Source organism: Mangifera indica, chromosome 4, assembly GCF_011075055.1.
Source record: "Mangifera indica cultivar Alphonso chromosome 4, CATAS_Mindica_2.1, whole genome shotgun sequence".
Classification (NCBI taxonomy): domain Eukaryota; kingdom Viridiplantae; phylum Streptophyta; class Magnoliopsida; order Sapindales; family Anacardiaceae; genus Mangifera; species Mangifera indica.
Genome location: NC_058140.1, coordinates 18041663 through 18056968, shown reverse-complemented (window position 1 = coordinate 18056968; position 15306 = coordinate 18041663). Strand labels below are relative to the sequence as shown.

The 15306-nt window shown below is 33.8% G+C and overlaps 2 protein-coding genes across 2 annotated transcripts; one reads left to right on the top strand and one right to left on the bottom strand.

The window, feature by feature from the left end:
- Positions 1-5240, top strand: LOC123214467 (alpha-xylosidase 1). Its single transcript, XM_044634237.1, has 3 exons — positions 1-324; positions 415-1106; positions 3129-5240. The coding sequence occupies exons 1-3, from the start codon at positions 110-112 to the stop codon at positions 4997-4999; spliced, it is 2778 nt and encodes a 925-aa protein (XP_044490172.1). The 5' UTR covers positions 1-109; the 3' UTR covers positions 5000-5240.
- Positions 5241-7009: 1769 nt separating this feature from the next.
- Positions 7010-10334, bottom strand: LOC123214895 (amino acid permease 3-like). The gene is made up of 6 exons (XM_044634910.1): positions 10101-10334; positions 9705-9938; positions 9532-9625; positions 9230-9444; positions 8986-9125; positions 7010-8005 (listed from the first exon to the last, which is right to left on the bottom strand). The coding sequence occupies exons 1-6, from the start codon at positions 10216-10218 to the stop codon at positions 7352-7354; spliced, it is 1455 nt and encodes a 484-aa protein (XP_044490845.1). The 5' UTR covers positions 10219-10334; the 3' UTR covers positions 7010-7351.
- Between the last annotated feature and the right edge of the window lie 4972 nt (positions 10335-15306).

Genomic DNA, 15306 nt, shown 5'->3' with positions numbered 1-15306 from the left:
TTCCTTCCTGTATTTATATCTTCCTTCCATCAACAGTCTCATCAAGTTCCTCTGTTTTCTTTCCTCTTGGTCGCTCACTGTTTACTTCCTAGTGAGCCATTCAATAGCAATGTTATCTTCATCTTCTTCTTCGTTTTATTCTGTTCTTTTTGTTTTGTTGTTATGTTTACATTCCTCTGATGCCGCCCCCGCCAAGATTGGCAAGGGCTACCGTTTAGTCTCCATTGAAGAAACCCCTGGCGGAGGCATTGTCGGTCTGCTTCAAGTCAAGCAGAAGAACCAAATATACGGTTCTGATATTTCTGATTTGCAGTTTTATGTTAAGTAAGTCGGTTAACACTTGCTAGTTTATTGCTTTAATTGCCGAAGCTCATTTATATATTTTAATAATGAAATTGGCTTTGTGTTTTATAGGCATGAAACTGAAGATCGTTTGAGGGTACATATAACCGATGCTGATAAGCAAAGATGGGAAGTACCTTACAATCTATTACCCAGAGAACAACCACCAACAATGAAGCTAACCATTTCAAAATCTAGAAAGAGTGGTGGTGATTCAGTGAAAGTCTCGGACTACTCAAGCAATGAGCTCATCTTCAGCTACACCGCAGACCCATTTAGCTTTATGGTGAAAAGAAAATCAAATGGGGATATTCTTTTCAACTCAAAGTCTGATCAATCAGATCCATTTGGTGAAATGGTGTTTAAAGATCAGTACATTGAAATCTCCACAAAATTACCCAAAGATGCTTCACTGTATGGCCTAGGAGAGAACACACAACCTCATGGGATCAAACTGTATCCAAACGATCCATACACTCTGTACACAACTGATGTATCAGCCATTAATCTGAACACTGATCTCTACGGGTCTCATCCTGTGTACATGGATCTCAGGAATGTGGGTGGTCAGCCCAATGCACATGCCGTTCTCTTGCTCAACAGCAATGGCATGGATGTCTTCTATACAGGGACTTCTTTAACATACAAGATAATTGGGGGTGTTTTGGACTTTTACTTCTTTGCAGGACCAACACCTCTCGCCGTTGTTGATCAATATACCTCCTTTATTGGTAGACCTGCCCCAATGCCTTACTGGTCTCTAGGTATGAATATCTGTTTCTTCTCTGCATTATATATTTTTTGTGCCTTTTTTTATTTAGTTAAATTATTGTTTGTATTTTAATTGTTGATGTGGTTGGCATTGGATTAAATGAGCCCTTTAGTATATTTTAGAAAGAGGAAAATGTGCATTGAAAATCTGGCTGCTTTCAGGTTTTGAAGCGGTGGAACAGATAATGATATAAAAAGCGATGAAGTTTTTACAAGTGACTGTTTTCTTTATTACGAGAAAGCACCAAATTTGCGAACTTTTTTAGAAGTTCTTTCTTATCCTCACGAAAAAATAGTTTTTTTACTAGAAGATTGTCTGTAAAGGAATTTATTTTTTAAGCTAAGCACTGTATATAATTTGACAAAGAAACACTTTTTAACCATTTGATATTTGTTTTAAATGTTTTCTTTATGACTATCATTATACTAGCAACTGTGTCTAGCTTAATGTCATGTTTAGCAGAATGATCGAGATGGTCACCGAGAGGAAAAGGGTAGCTTATAATTTCATGGAAACACCTTTTTCGAGAAATTATAGCATATTCCTTTCATTATGTGAAATCCTGGTAGCCCAAGTCTTTTGGCAAATCTTGACTGATTTGTGATTTTTTTTTTTCAAATCACATTTTAATTTATTATGTTTTGTTTCTGTTTCTAATTTAGGTTGCTAAGTTGGCCCCATTTTGTGTTATTAAATTATCATGTTTGTTTAAAGCTCTATTCTTCCTAATTATTTTATAATCAGAATTTTTTTTCTTATGTTTGTTGCGATGATGCTACATGATCATGACCATGAGCATATACTTAGTTTGATCTCTCTTTGGGCTTGTTCCCGGAAACTTTTAGATCTGCAAAATTTTTTTCTCTCATAAATTATTAAATTGACCTTTAATGATTTAGGTCCACATAAAAGATAAGACATTAATTCTAACTTCATCATCTGTGTGGAAGCTTTCTGCTTTTATGCTCAGCTTTGCCAGGTAAGTTTCTCAAAGAAAGTAGTGGACCCCAAAATGATCTAATTTTGTCCTTCAAATATCACCTTCCCCACATAAGCTGGAAATTTAACAGTTAATTTTCAGTCTTTATATACTGCAGCTTGTAATTGCTCAGTTGGGTCCTACTTGTTGCTAGAACTAGACAGCATTCAAATATCATCTGCAAGAGACATGTTATGTGACAATGAGATGATCTTAATAGGAGGGATAGAAACTGCATTGTTGTCCCTCTTGCTTTTTACAGCTATGTTTATTTTAATGTCTTAAGTGATTGGGGAATAGTCAAAATAATCTGTATTAAGTTAGAGCCCCATTTATAATAATTCTTAGATAGCCTCATATGTCACATGTTGTTCAGAGACTCTTTGCTCTAGTTAGTTGCTTAAGCTTTCTTGATTTAAGCATTGTTCATAAAGGCATGGTGGGAGGGAAAGAAAATTTCAAGATAAGATTGATTTATATGTAAGTGAATAAGTTGGGCCCTTAGCACATGGGTGTACAGGTATTTGTCTCTAGAGTTAAAAAGGCAATTAGGTAAAAAAGCATTACATTTCATACATAAGCATCTAGTAAGAAACCTTCCTATACATTTCATACATAAGCATCTAGTAAGAGACCTTCCTAGCATATAATATTCAGGTGCTTGCTCTTTTAAGGGAAATGAGGTGGTTTAGTAGTTCAGGGGAATTTTCCCTCTTTTAAGGGAAAAGAGGTGGTTAGGAAATTATAGTGACAGAACCTTTAGTTTTGTTGTTTTCAGCTTTTAAATGTTTGCAGCTGGATGTTTTCCTTAATATTTGGTGATGTTCATACTATAAAATTGATATCAATTGATAGTTTAGATCCATTCTATGACACAAAAATACCCTTCTAACCCAGTTTCTCCACCTAATTGCCAGAGCTTTGCATCATGCACTGGGCAGTGCCTATTTGACTTTCTTACTGAATTGTTTGTGTCAGTAGCGAAGAAAAAAAAATTAAAATCTTAGTGATTGATCTTTCAATTTGATGTTGCAGGATTCCACCAATGTAGATGGGGTTACCACAACCTGTCTGTGGTTGAGGATGTTGTTGCAAAGTACCAGGAGGCTAAAATTCCACTGGATGTGATCTGGAATGATGATGATCACATGGATGGGCACAAGGATTTTACTCTCAACCCTAACAACTATCCTCGTCCAAAGCTTTTGGCATTTCTAGACAAAATACACAGCATGGGCATGAAGTACATTGTCATCATTGATCCTGGAATTGCAGTTAATTCTACCTATGGTGTGTACCAAAGAGGTATAGCCAATGATGTTTTCATCAAATATAAAGGTGAACCTTACTTGGCTCAAGTTTGGCCTGGTGCAGTCAACTTTCCTGACTTCCTCAACCCAAAAACAGTTGAATGGTGGGGTGATGAAATTCGCCGTTTTCATGAACTTGTCCCTGTGAATGGCCTATGGATTGATATGAATGAGGCATCAAATTTTTGTTCTGGACTTTGCAAAATACCCAAGGGCAAGCAATGTCCAACTGGAACTGGACCTGGTTGGGTCTGTTGCTTGGACTGCAAAAACATAACTAGTACAAGATGGGATGATCCACCTTACAAGATCAATGCATCCGGAACTCAAGTGCCTATAGGTTTCAAAACCATTGCCACTAGTGCATATCACTACAATGGTGTTTTGGAGTATGATGCACACAGTCTTTATGGATTTTCTCAATCTATTGCAACTCACAAGGCTCTTCAAGGGCTTGAAGGCAAGCGACCATTTATACTGTCACGCTCCACTTTTGTTGGATCAGGTAAATATGTTGCTCATTGGACAGGCGATAATAAGGGCACTTGGGAAGATTTAAAGTATTCTATTTCTACCATGTTAAATTTTGGCATATTTGGGGTGCCAATGGTTGGTTCAGATATATGTGGGTTCTATCCTGCCCCCACAGAAGAGCTTTGTAACCGTTGGATTGAAGTAGGTGCATTCTACCCCTTCTCAAGGGATCATGCAAACTACTATTCCCCAAGACAGGAGCTTTATCAGTGGGAATCGGTAGCAGAGTCTGCTCGAAATGCTCTGGGTATGAGGTATAAACTGCTTCCTCACCTCTACACATTGAACTATGAAGCTCATAATACTGGAGCCCCGATTGCTAGGCCCCTTTTCTTCACATTCACAAATTACACTGATTGTTATGGGTTGAGCACCCAATTCTTACTGGGAAGCAGTATCATGGTGTCTCCAGTGCTTGAACAGGGGAAAACAAATGTTAATGCACTATTTCCCCCAGGTACTTGGTACAGTTTATTTGATTTGACACAAATGATTGTGTCGAAGGAGGGAAAATATGTTACACTTGATACACCTTTACATGTGGTTAATGTGCATTTGTATCAGAATACAATAATCCCAATGCAGCAAGGAGGACTAATTTCTAAGGAAGCTAGAAAGACTCCTTTTACCCTCATAGTGGCCTTCCCAGCAGGAGAGTCTGATGGTCAAGCCAAAGGGAACCTTTTCCTTGATGATGATGAGCTTCCAGAGATGAAACTGGGAAATGGGTACTCTACTTATGTTGATTTCTATGCGACCGTGAATGAAGGAACTGTGAAGGTTTGGTCTGAAGTTCAGGAAGGCAAGTATGCTTTAGACCAGGGTTTGATAGTTGAGAAGATAGTTGTTTTGGGATTAGATGGAAGTGCACAGGCAGCTACACTTGAGGTTAATGGAAACAAAGTTGATGATGGGTCGAAAATACAAATTAGTGCATCTGAACAAAAGCATCTGGATGAGGTGGAAGATGGAGCAGATAAGCAGAAGTCATTGATGATACAGATTATGGGACTTGAAATTCCTGTAGGAAAAAATTTTGCCATGTCCTGGAAAATGGTCTAAGCTTAAGGGAGTGAAGTTAATCAGCTATCAATTTTATAGTTCTCAATTAGGTTGCATTCGGCTTTGTGTTCAGTATCAGGGGTGTTGTTGATGGCAAAGAGATGAGCTCAAATGATGCTCATCCTTCACCAAGCAATATTTAGATCGTCAATAACTTGGAGGGTCTGAAATTCGATGTTGTATTGTAGCTTAATTGCAGTCTTTGAGCCAATTTCAAGTCGGTTAAATTACAGCTTCTCAATTCCTATTAACAACTATTACAGAGCTTTTTCTTAATGCTTAATTTCAAAAAATTTTTTTTTACATTTTCTAGGGAAAGTGAAGAATGTTTCATCATCGCATAAGAGACGGGATCCATCGATTAACTACGGAAGCTCAATTCTAGCAACAAAAAATTTTGCAGCCCTTCTTGTGTTGGCATATGGTATAATTTCATATTCGAGAGAAAAAAAAATTAAATTACATTGAGGTCCCCATATTTGATCTCTTTTTACGCAATTGATATTGATTTTTTATTTATAATTTTACCTCTTATTAAAACAACAAAATTATAGATATAATTTTATATATAAATAATAATATATTATTTTATAATTAAATATTAATTTATTTTTAATTTTTAACTATTTAATTATATAATAATATGTTAACGTTTATATATAAATATTGTATAATTAGCATTACTCTAATTAAAATAACCAATTAAAACATAACAGTATCATATATATTTCAAAATTTTTATTTTCTTTTTCAACATGAACCCTAATTAAAAAAACCTTATTTCCATTTTCAAACAATGAAGATGAAATTTATGTAATTGAAAGATTTTTAGTAGAATGAAGATGGAATTTACGCTTTGCTAATTTTTCTTTTTCTGCAATTCTCCAAAAATTATAACATGTGTTTGGTTTTAATTTTGTTAAGTATTATCTTACAACATTGGAAGCAAGTGAATTTCAAAGAACATTTAGAAATAGGGTCTTGAAAGATGAAGACAACCTGGGCTCAATATTATTGGTTAATAAATTAATTAATAAACACATCACCATGTCTTTTCCAATTTTAATGATTTTTCTTTCGTATAGTTATCTTGATATTCTTTTTTTATTATTCATGTTGAATGAAAGAATGCTGCCTTTGACGGGTACTCAAATTACATACCAAAAACTTAATTTTTTATATTATATATTATATCTTATTATAAGGTGGATTTAAAAAAAAAAAGTAAAAATGTAAAATATTAATAAAATAAATGTATACACATATAAATATATCATGATATAGTTATATATATATATTGCTCTATACTTATACAGATATTTGAAAAAATAATATTATGTGTATATATTTTTAATATATAATTAATATATATCGGTGATGTGTTATTAAATATTATTTTATTTTTAATTTAAAATCATTCAATCATATAATAATACATCGTTTGTACCTAAATTATATATATAAAATAACTTTATTTTATCAAAGTTCTGGTCAAAATAATTAGTTGACCTTTAAAGTAGTTATATAAAAATGGCTTTACCCTATATTAATTATCAATTTTGATTATTTTCCACTAGATTTTACTTTTGCAATAAAACTATATGTACTCATTTTTTATACATAATTTATATACATAAATGAGGTGTTATTATGTGATTGAATATTTTTTTATCATATGATGATACATGTTTTAAAATCACCTAATTATATGATGACACATCATTATGTACATAAATTATGTACCAAAAATAGGTATACATAGCATTGCTCTTACTTTTGTACTCTTTATTTTGAAGATCAAAATGGCTCAAATTCAATCTACTGCATTCCACAATATTTTATTTAATAACGGCAAAGAACAACCAAAGTCAAAATATATTCTTTCTAAAAAGAATAATTCTCAAATAAATAGTTGATAATAGATATTCCATAGATACTTTTTTTTTCCTGATTATAATTTTCAAATAAATTATATAATTATTCTAAAAAATAACATAAATTCAGTATCGGTTGACCACAAAAAAGAAACAGATGTGGAATAAGTGAACAGAGACAGAGACATAATCGCATTTTTTACCAAACTCTTCGTATTTTTGCATCTGGAAAATAAACAAAGTTACATATAAGCTTAGAGGAGGACGCAGGAATTATAGGATTCTACGACTATGGATACATTGGTCCTACTTTTGTTTGAAAGATGAAACAACAGAAAACTAAGAGCAATACCAGTGACATTCATGACTGTTTACGTAATATGAACATTGAATATGAAAATGGACAAATGAAATCGCTAATTTCTTCCTTGTCTTGGAAAATGTTGATGAATGCGGACTACCATTTCGATTCAATTGATTAGTAGTTGGTGGCAAAGGGCTTATAAGACTTCAGGTCAAGAACAACTCCTGCAATAGACCCAGCAGCGGCAGCTATGGTGATAGCAAGGCAAGCGAAGCTTAGGATTTGGAGGCAAAGCCATTTCATGCTCCACTTTGGTATCTTCTTTTGTGCGATGTACATCTCAACAGGATAATAGACAGTGAGTTGCCAATATCCTCGAGCTCCAAGGAGACCAAAGACGCCGTTAAAGAGTGGAAGAAGCATCGAAATCACAGTGGTTATGATCACAAAACCAGTCCTCCACACCAAACGGAAGAGGTTGAGACTGAAGGGTCTACATCCTGGGATTGGGATTTTAATTTCTTTGGTGATAAAGTCACTGTCTGGAAATCTCGCAGCAGCTTGTTTCTCGATGAATGCGAAGAGGGGCTGGCAGAAAACTTGGTATGCTCCAACATGGTGGATAACAATGGCGGCATTGGCTATGTCAAGCAACCAGTATGGGTTATAGAATCCGAAACCAGTGAGGAGATTTTTAGGTGATGAGTCTCCAAAAGCAGCATAGCCAACGCAGCCACAGAGCATGTAGAATAAAGTTGTAACTCCAACACTTACTAGTGATGCCTTTTTCATTATCTTTTCTTCTGATGGTGGGGATTTTACTGTGTCCTGTTACATACCAATTATTCATATGTAAGTTTATAATTTTCCAAAAGTAAAATACATCAAAGGGAAAAGGACTATATTCCACCAAAATTTTAGGCCATTCTCAAACCTACACCCACGGGAGATGAAAAACTTCAACTCTCACCCATGGCCAAACTGCCATCCAAAATTTCAGTTAAAAATAGGGGTAAAATCGTCATTTTACTTATAAACTTTAAAATTTATCATTTTCCCGCTCCAGGTTTTAAAAACTAACACTTCAACCCATCCTCAAAGTTTGAAGGGTTTAGATTTCACCCCTAAAGTTTACTTCTTTCTTTGGCCGCCACTGACGGTTGACGCATTCCACCGATCTCCCATCTCTGACTACAAAGGATGATGTTTTGTTATCTTTCGTCGTAGCATTTAGATAATGCGATGAGCGACGAAAGACGACAAAACATCATCCCTCGTCATCTGGGTGGTGTGACAAAAAGATTTATGTCTTTTCATCGCATTGTGTGACGAAAAGATCTCCGTCTCTTTATCGCATCGTGTGACAAGGAGATGAAGATCTCTTTATCGCACCATCGCCGTTGCACTATGAGAAAGAGGAGGCCGGAAACAATGTCGGAAGATGAAGTTGAATAATGGGGGTGAAACTGCTATTTTTGAAAGTTATGAGAGACGGTTGAGTTTTAAAAAATATGAAAATCCTAGGTTTAGGGGTAAAAATATTACTTTTCAAAGTTTAAAAACTTTAAGTAAAAGTGAAATGTTAGTTTCTAAAACTTTGGGGGGTGGGAGTAATACACTTTATAACTTTTTAATTTAAACAGTAAAATGACTATTTTATCCCTCCATTTATAAGAAAAAATTAATGGAAGTTTTGCTATAAGTGGGAATTGGAGTTTTTCATCTTCTGTGGGTGTAAGTTTAGGAGTGGCCTAAAATTTGCGTGGGAATAGTCATTTTCCCTATATCAAACACTCTCTGTTACATGCCTGAATTTCAACGAGGATGATGGAGTAAGAATAGGCAAAGGCTATGTCACCAAGTGCTTGGAAGCCCGTCCAGATCTTTTGAGTTTTAGTTACGGTGCCAATGCTTATACCAGTCAAACTTCCCCTGAAAGTTCCAGTTTCTGATAATAAAGTAAACAGAAAAAGTCAAGTCAGCTTCGCTATATAACCAACAATTTCCTAAATATCTAATCAGAGCAAAACAGATGCAGGTAGCTGTAATTACTTGCAATTTTAGCAATGCCAAGGCCGAGACCAATTGTTGAGTAAGCGAAGGACATGACCGCAGCAACAATGGAGAGCCACCATAACTGATGAAAGTCAGGAATTTGAGATAAAATTATCTCTGCTACACCAAAACCAATCGTATAAAGACTTCTATTCATATGGCACGGATTCTTGCCGCCGCTGCTGTGAAAGCAGTTGGACCTTTCGATTGCCCTGATTGGCCAAAAACCAGAAGATTCATTCAGCTACTACTAAAGCAAAGTTAGGAGCATCAATTAACAAAAATAAAGTAAAACTTACATCATGCTAATGGATGAAGCAATTGTGTAGCCAATGGCCACACCAAAAAGATTCAGGTATTGAACAAGCCCACATAGCTTCACTTTAGCTCCACCTGAGGATAAAAGATACAGATATTTGAGAGAAACCCAGTTGCTAAATTGATTAAAAATATTGAGTGTGGTGAAATTTACCAAGGTTGGATCGAACAGCGTCCATGTAAGTATAATTTGTGCTGCGATTGACGGGATCCCCTGAACGGTAACACGCAGCCAGAAGAGTAGAAGTGTAGTAGGTTACAAAAGAGAACACGAAGATGAAAGTTGGCCCCACAATCCATCCAAGCTGAGCTGTGGCCCAGGCTAGAGAGAGAACTCCCGGCCCCATCGCAGCTGTTATTATGTAAGCACTTGCAGTCCAAACATTCCCTGGTTCAAAATCAGACATGAAAAGAATCATTAGTCAGCACGCAAAGTGAAGCGGTAAGTTTATTTACTGAAGGCCGAAAGAGTTGATCCCACCCAAGGTTTGATCAAACCTTGGGTGGGATCAACTCTTTCTTACTTCTTACTTTAAGAAAAGTAAGTTACCAGTTCTCTTGAGGCGGCCATTATCACCGAACCACTCGGAGCCGCCTTGAGTAGGCATGTCAAGGGAAAGATCGAACACCTGGTTATGAGGTAGGTGGTTGCCAGTATTCTCACCCATCTTTGTTATCACAGAGAGCAACAAAAATAAGCCTCTCTTTAAGCAACTCTAGTGAAAAATGATTATGCAAGAAGAAAAAAAAAACAAGATACCAGACTTATTTCTTTAGGAGTCACAGAAAAAGGGATTCAGAGCTCACACTCAGGACGAGCAGGCTAGTGCAGGGATATATAAGGCGAGAGAAGATGGGCAGGCTGTTACCCGACACTTTCCTTTTTGATTGGCGGGGATTCACATAGGTTCGTCCATAAGTGGGGTCTCTTTATTCACATATAGGGCTGGACTCGAGCCGAGCCAGTATGAGCTTGGCTCGATCCAGCCTGAAACGAGCCGAGTTTGAGCTGGTTCAATAGATTTTTTAAAAAAATTTTTTATACAAAATGACATTGTTTTCATCAATATATATTAAAAACGATATCGTTTTGATAACAAAAAATGAGTCGAACTGAGTCAAACCGAACTCTAACCCGATATGAGTCGACCTTAACCGAGCTCGAGCCACCCATATATGAACTGAGTCAAATTCGAACTGGCTGTAAATTAAACTCAACTCGACTCAAATCCAGCCTATTTCACATATGTTCGTCCATAAGTGGGATCCTTTTGATTGACAGGGATTCACATAGGTTCGTCCGTAAGTGGGATCCCTTTATTTACACATGTTTGTCCATAAGTGGGGTCCATTTATTCACATATATTCATCTATAAGTGGGTCCCTTTATTCACATATATTCATCATCTATTCATATATGTTCGTCTTTAACTGGGTCCCTTTATTCACATATGTTCATCTATAAGTGGGGTCCCTTTATTCACATATGTTCGTTCTTAAGTGGGGTCCCTTTATTCACATATGTTCATCTATAAGTGGGGTCTCTTTATTCATATATGTTCGTGCTATTCTTGCTTGGGTGTCAAATTTTTAAAAATTTGAAAATTTATTTATTAATTATAAAATTATTATTTAATTAATTATATTAAAAAATAAAATTTTATCTTTTTTTTATAATCCTTCAAAATTAATAATTTTTTAATTAAAATTTAAAAAAACTACGATCTCCCAAGTTTTTAAATTTTTGTTGAGTTTTTCTAATAAATAGTTACCTTCTTTTATGTTCTTCAAAAAATTCTCTCTTCCTCTCTGATATCATCTTTTTTTGGATTATTAAGTTTAATCGAATTTCAAATAAATCAATATTTATATATACATTAAATTAAATGTAAAATCAAATCAAATTATATATTGATTTATAGTTTAACAGATCGAATTAATTAGTTTGATTCAATTTTAAAAATATTATTAAAAATATAATGTGCTCATCGATATTTTTTTTTTTTGTAACTAAGATATTTTGTTATGATAGAATTGCTACTAATATCATTAATTAAGTTAAAAGTGAGAGTTGTTTGTTGTTAGAAGGGATTTAAAGTTGAGATTTTTAATAAAAATTTAATTATAGATAAATATTTTATTTTTTAAAATCTCGTAATAATGCGTATTTGTCTTCACTTTGAAATTAAAGTGGAAATGGGCTTTTGGCATAACTGATGAGAAGCAAGAGGAAAAGAGCCACGTGATGTGAAACGTTCCATAAACTACACACGCTGAGCCACGTTATGTGAAACGTTCCATAAACTACACACACTGAACCACGTTATGTGAAACGTTCCATGAGCCACACGCACTGCGCCACTGAACGGTTTGACTGAAAAACTTCACAACTTCAGACCACTTTCTGTAATAAAAGGTTCGGCGAATCTTTCACACCGTAATAACTAGAGATTACTTATTGTGTTAGGTGATAGAAATAGATAATATAAAACATGACCTTATTATTTTATTTATATTAGTATTAAAATGATATTAAATTTATTATAATTATATTTTTTATTAATTTTTAAAATAAAATAATTTTATTTTTAGTTAATATAATATAAAATATAAAAATATTTTAAAATAATTATAATTAAATATATTTAAATAAAATAATATATTATTATTATTTTATTATCATTAATTAAATATAATAATTATTTATATTTGTCAAAATTTGTTTAATATAATTTTAATTTATATTAAATAATTTATTTTTAAGATGATTTTCTAATTTTAATAATGAAATATTTCTTAAATCAAATGTACCTTAAAAATATCTTAAATGATAAAAAAGAAAATTTCATCTATGAAACAATCTGAGTTCATCCTTTTTTAAGATGAAATTTTTACTTTAATTAGTTCAGTGAGTGATTATCGATTTCATCCCCTTACATGAATACTTTCTTTTTTCACAATAAAATTATCTGGAGTTATTTTTGCAATCATAAAATTATTATAATACATGTACTTTCGGTACCATCAATAACGAACAGTTGCCAGAAGTGGCGCGTGTCGAAATATGATTCAATGTATGGCCGAGAAATTAGATGTTTCGACGGGAAAATAAGCGGATGTATCCAGCCTAGCGTCCTGGGTCCATTCATCTCCCCTTGCGTAACCCACTTGTCTTCCTCTCATTGCCCTTTTACATGGGTTTTCTTCATGTGTAAGCGCTAGTGCTACCCTTTCAATTTGAAGCGTGGAATGTTTTTTCAACCAGACTGGTTACGACTGTAGAAATCCCCACGATCCTTAAGCCCCAGCTAATTTAGGAAAGTTAATTAACCCCCATTCGGTTAGAATGGTCTTTAAAATAAAGCCAAAAGACTTATTCCAACATATTAATTTTAAAAATATTTAAATATTCACTTATCTATTAATTTTTCAGTCACTATTAAAGTTAAAAAATTTATTTAATAAAAACATATAAAAAATTAAAAATTTATTATATTTCTTCTCTTTAAGTTTAAAAATTTAAAATTTCTTTCTACTCACCCAAGATTTAAAAATTGATAAATTTCCCCTAAAGTTTTGATCTTTTTCTCTCTGCCAAACAACGACTTCCCAACCATTGATGTTCTCTCTCCCGATCAACTTATTTCTATCTCTCAATAGTCATTTTACCCTCATTTAGTTGGCTTCATTTTTAACAAAAATGACTCATCGTTTTCATCCAAATGAAGACAACCAATGGAGAATGAAATGGCGACCAAGAGCAAGAGATAAGCTGACCGAGAGGTCGTTCACTAGAGAGAAGAATATTGAAACATTAAGAGCGAATTTATCACTTTTTAAACTTTAGAGAATAGTGTGGAGAGAAAAAAATTATTAGATTTTTAAATTTAAGATGAGAAATATAATAAATTTTTAGTTTTTTAAATATTTTTATTAAATAATAATTTTATCATAATAATAATTAAAAAAATTAATAAATATTTAAATTTTTTAAAATTAATTGATAAACACTTAAAATAACACTTATCTTTAGGTAGAAATATATCCTTTGGCCTTAAAATAAATGACTATTTCCCATTCAGACTGAGATGAACCGATGATGTCTATTTTTTAAGTTGAAAAATTCTATTTACTCATTTATCATCTATTTTCATTAAAAAGAAAAAATTATTTGGTTTGGTTTTAAATTACTTGTTATCATTTTCTTTCGAATTATAATTTTGTTAGGTTTTTTTATTATTAAAAAAAGTGATGAAACCCAAAATTTGTCTTTCCAGAATCTTCAACTTGAACTGGATTTCTTCGGCCGCTATGAGCTCCTGCCCCTTAGATCCACCATTGCTTGTCCGCTTCTACTGCTATAACTCAAGCGATTCCGAATTTGACCCATCTCTCAAATCCTCCCAGTTGTGCTTAATGTTTGCAGATATGATCAGATTGAGTTTTTTATTAAGTCTGAACACGTAAAGTGCTAAGTTTATTTACTAAAGCAGAACATGTTTACTTTCTGCTTTAAGATAAGTTAGCTACAGCTTGAAAGAGAAACGAAACCGAAAACTAAGGTAATATTTTGGAGCTTCGACTGGAGGTTGAGATAGGCTCCAGTGAGTGGTCGATGATAACCTACTGAGTTAACATTTGTTAGTGAGCAAAAGGCGTGAGGCTTTGCAAAAAATTGAGAAACCCTAGCAATAAATGGTAGGGAAAAGCACTATTTCCCACCCATTTTTTAGCCTAAACTTAAACGCATACCCATGTCTGATGAAAAACCTAAACACCCACTCAAAGTTTAATCTGTTTATACCTATCCACATATTTTTTGGTAGATTAAGGGGTAAATTTGTTATTTTATCAATAATATTAAAAAATTAAAATTTTATCTCATTTCTCCCATTTAATTTGAAAAACTAACATTTGTCTTCTGAATTAAATTTTAAAAAAAATTATTTTTCCCCCTGAAATGCAACCACTTTTTTCGGCGACAGTAGAGAAATTTTCATCCAGAGGTCGACCATCTCTAGACGATGCTTCATTGTCCAAAGATCTGGATTGGACGACGAAGCATCGTCCAATCTGGACGAGGTTTTGTTGTCTATTCTGGACGACGAGGGTTGAGCGTCGTCCAGTGAAGCTCAATGAGTGTCATCCAGATTTAAACGATGCTCGTCACTCTCCCTCCAGTCATGTCGTCGTCGGTGGCCGGAGGGAAAGTGAAAAAAAATTAGGGATTTGGGAAGGGGGATGAAAGTCACCTTTCAAAGTTCAGGGATGAGAGTAAAAGTTAATTTTTAAAATCGAGGGGAAAAATAAGATAAAATTATATAACTAGAATGTAAACAGTAAAATAACGGTTTTACCTTTCTATTTAACAGAGAACTTAACGGCGGTTTAAAAATAGGTGAGTGCTTGAATTTTTTATCAGATATGGATATACTATTTGAGATAGGTCTAAAAAATAGGTGGGAATTACTCATTTTCCCTAAATGGTAATGGTATCTGGGAAAACTGAGTCTACATTTGAAGGTTTTGGGGGTAGTGGTGGTAATGGTGGTGTTGTGGTGGTATTTTGAAATCTATTGTAAGGGGATGGTTTTTTCGAAATATTATTTTATGTACATTTTCATTTTTTTGTTTGCTTTTACTTTAAAATATAACAAGTTTTATTGATAGAATATGATGGAAAGGAAAATTTTTTGTTCTTCAATTTTAAGATGTGAATTTGTCATTACGGCAATGAAAAGTAATCATTCTCCCTT

Bases quoted from the DNA above. Each gene is read 5' to 3' on its own strand.
- LOC123214467 (XM_044634237.1), top strand. From the start codon at position 110: ATGTTATCTTCATCTTCTTCTTCGTTTTATTCTGTTCTTTTTGTTTTG. The intron at 325-414 runs GTAAGTCGGTTA...TGTGTTTTATAG, and splicing joins GATTTGCAGTTTTATGTTAA to GCATGAAACTGAAGATCGTT. The intron at 1,107-3,128 runs GTATGAATATCT...TTGATGTTGCAG, and splicing joins AATGCCTTACTGGTCTCTAG to GATTCCACCAATGTAGATGG.
- LOC123214895 (XM_044634910.1), bottom strand. From the start codon at position 10,218: ATGGGTGAGAATACTGGCAACCACCTACCTCATAACCAGGTGTTCGAT. The intron at 9,445-9,531 runs GTAAGTTTTACT...TTGGCCAATCAG, and splicing joins GCTTCATCCATTAGCATGAT to GGCAATCGAAAGGTCCAACT. The intron at 9,126-9,229 runs GTAATTACAGCT...CTTTATTATCAG, and splicing joins TGGCATTGCTAAAATTGCAA to AAACTGGAACTTTCAGGGGA.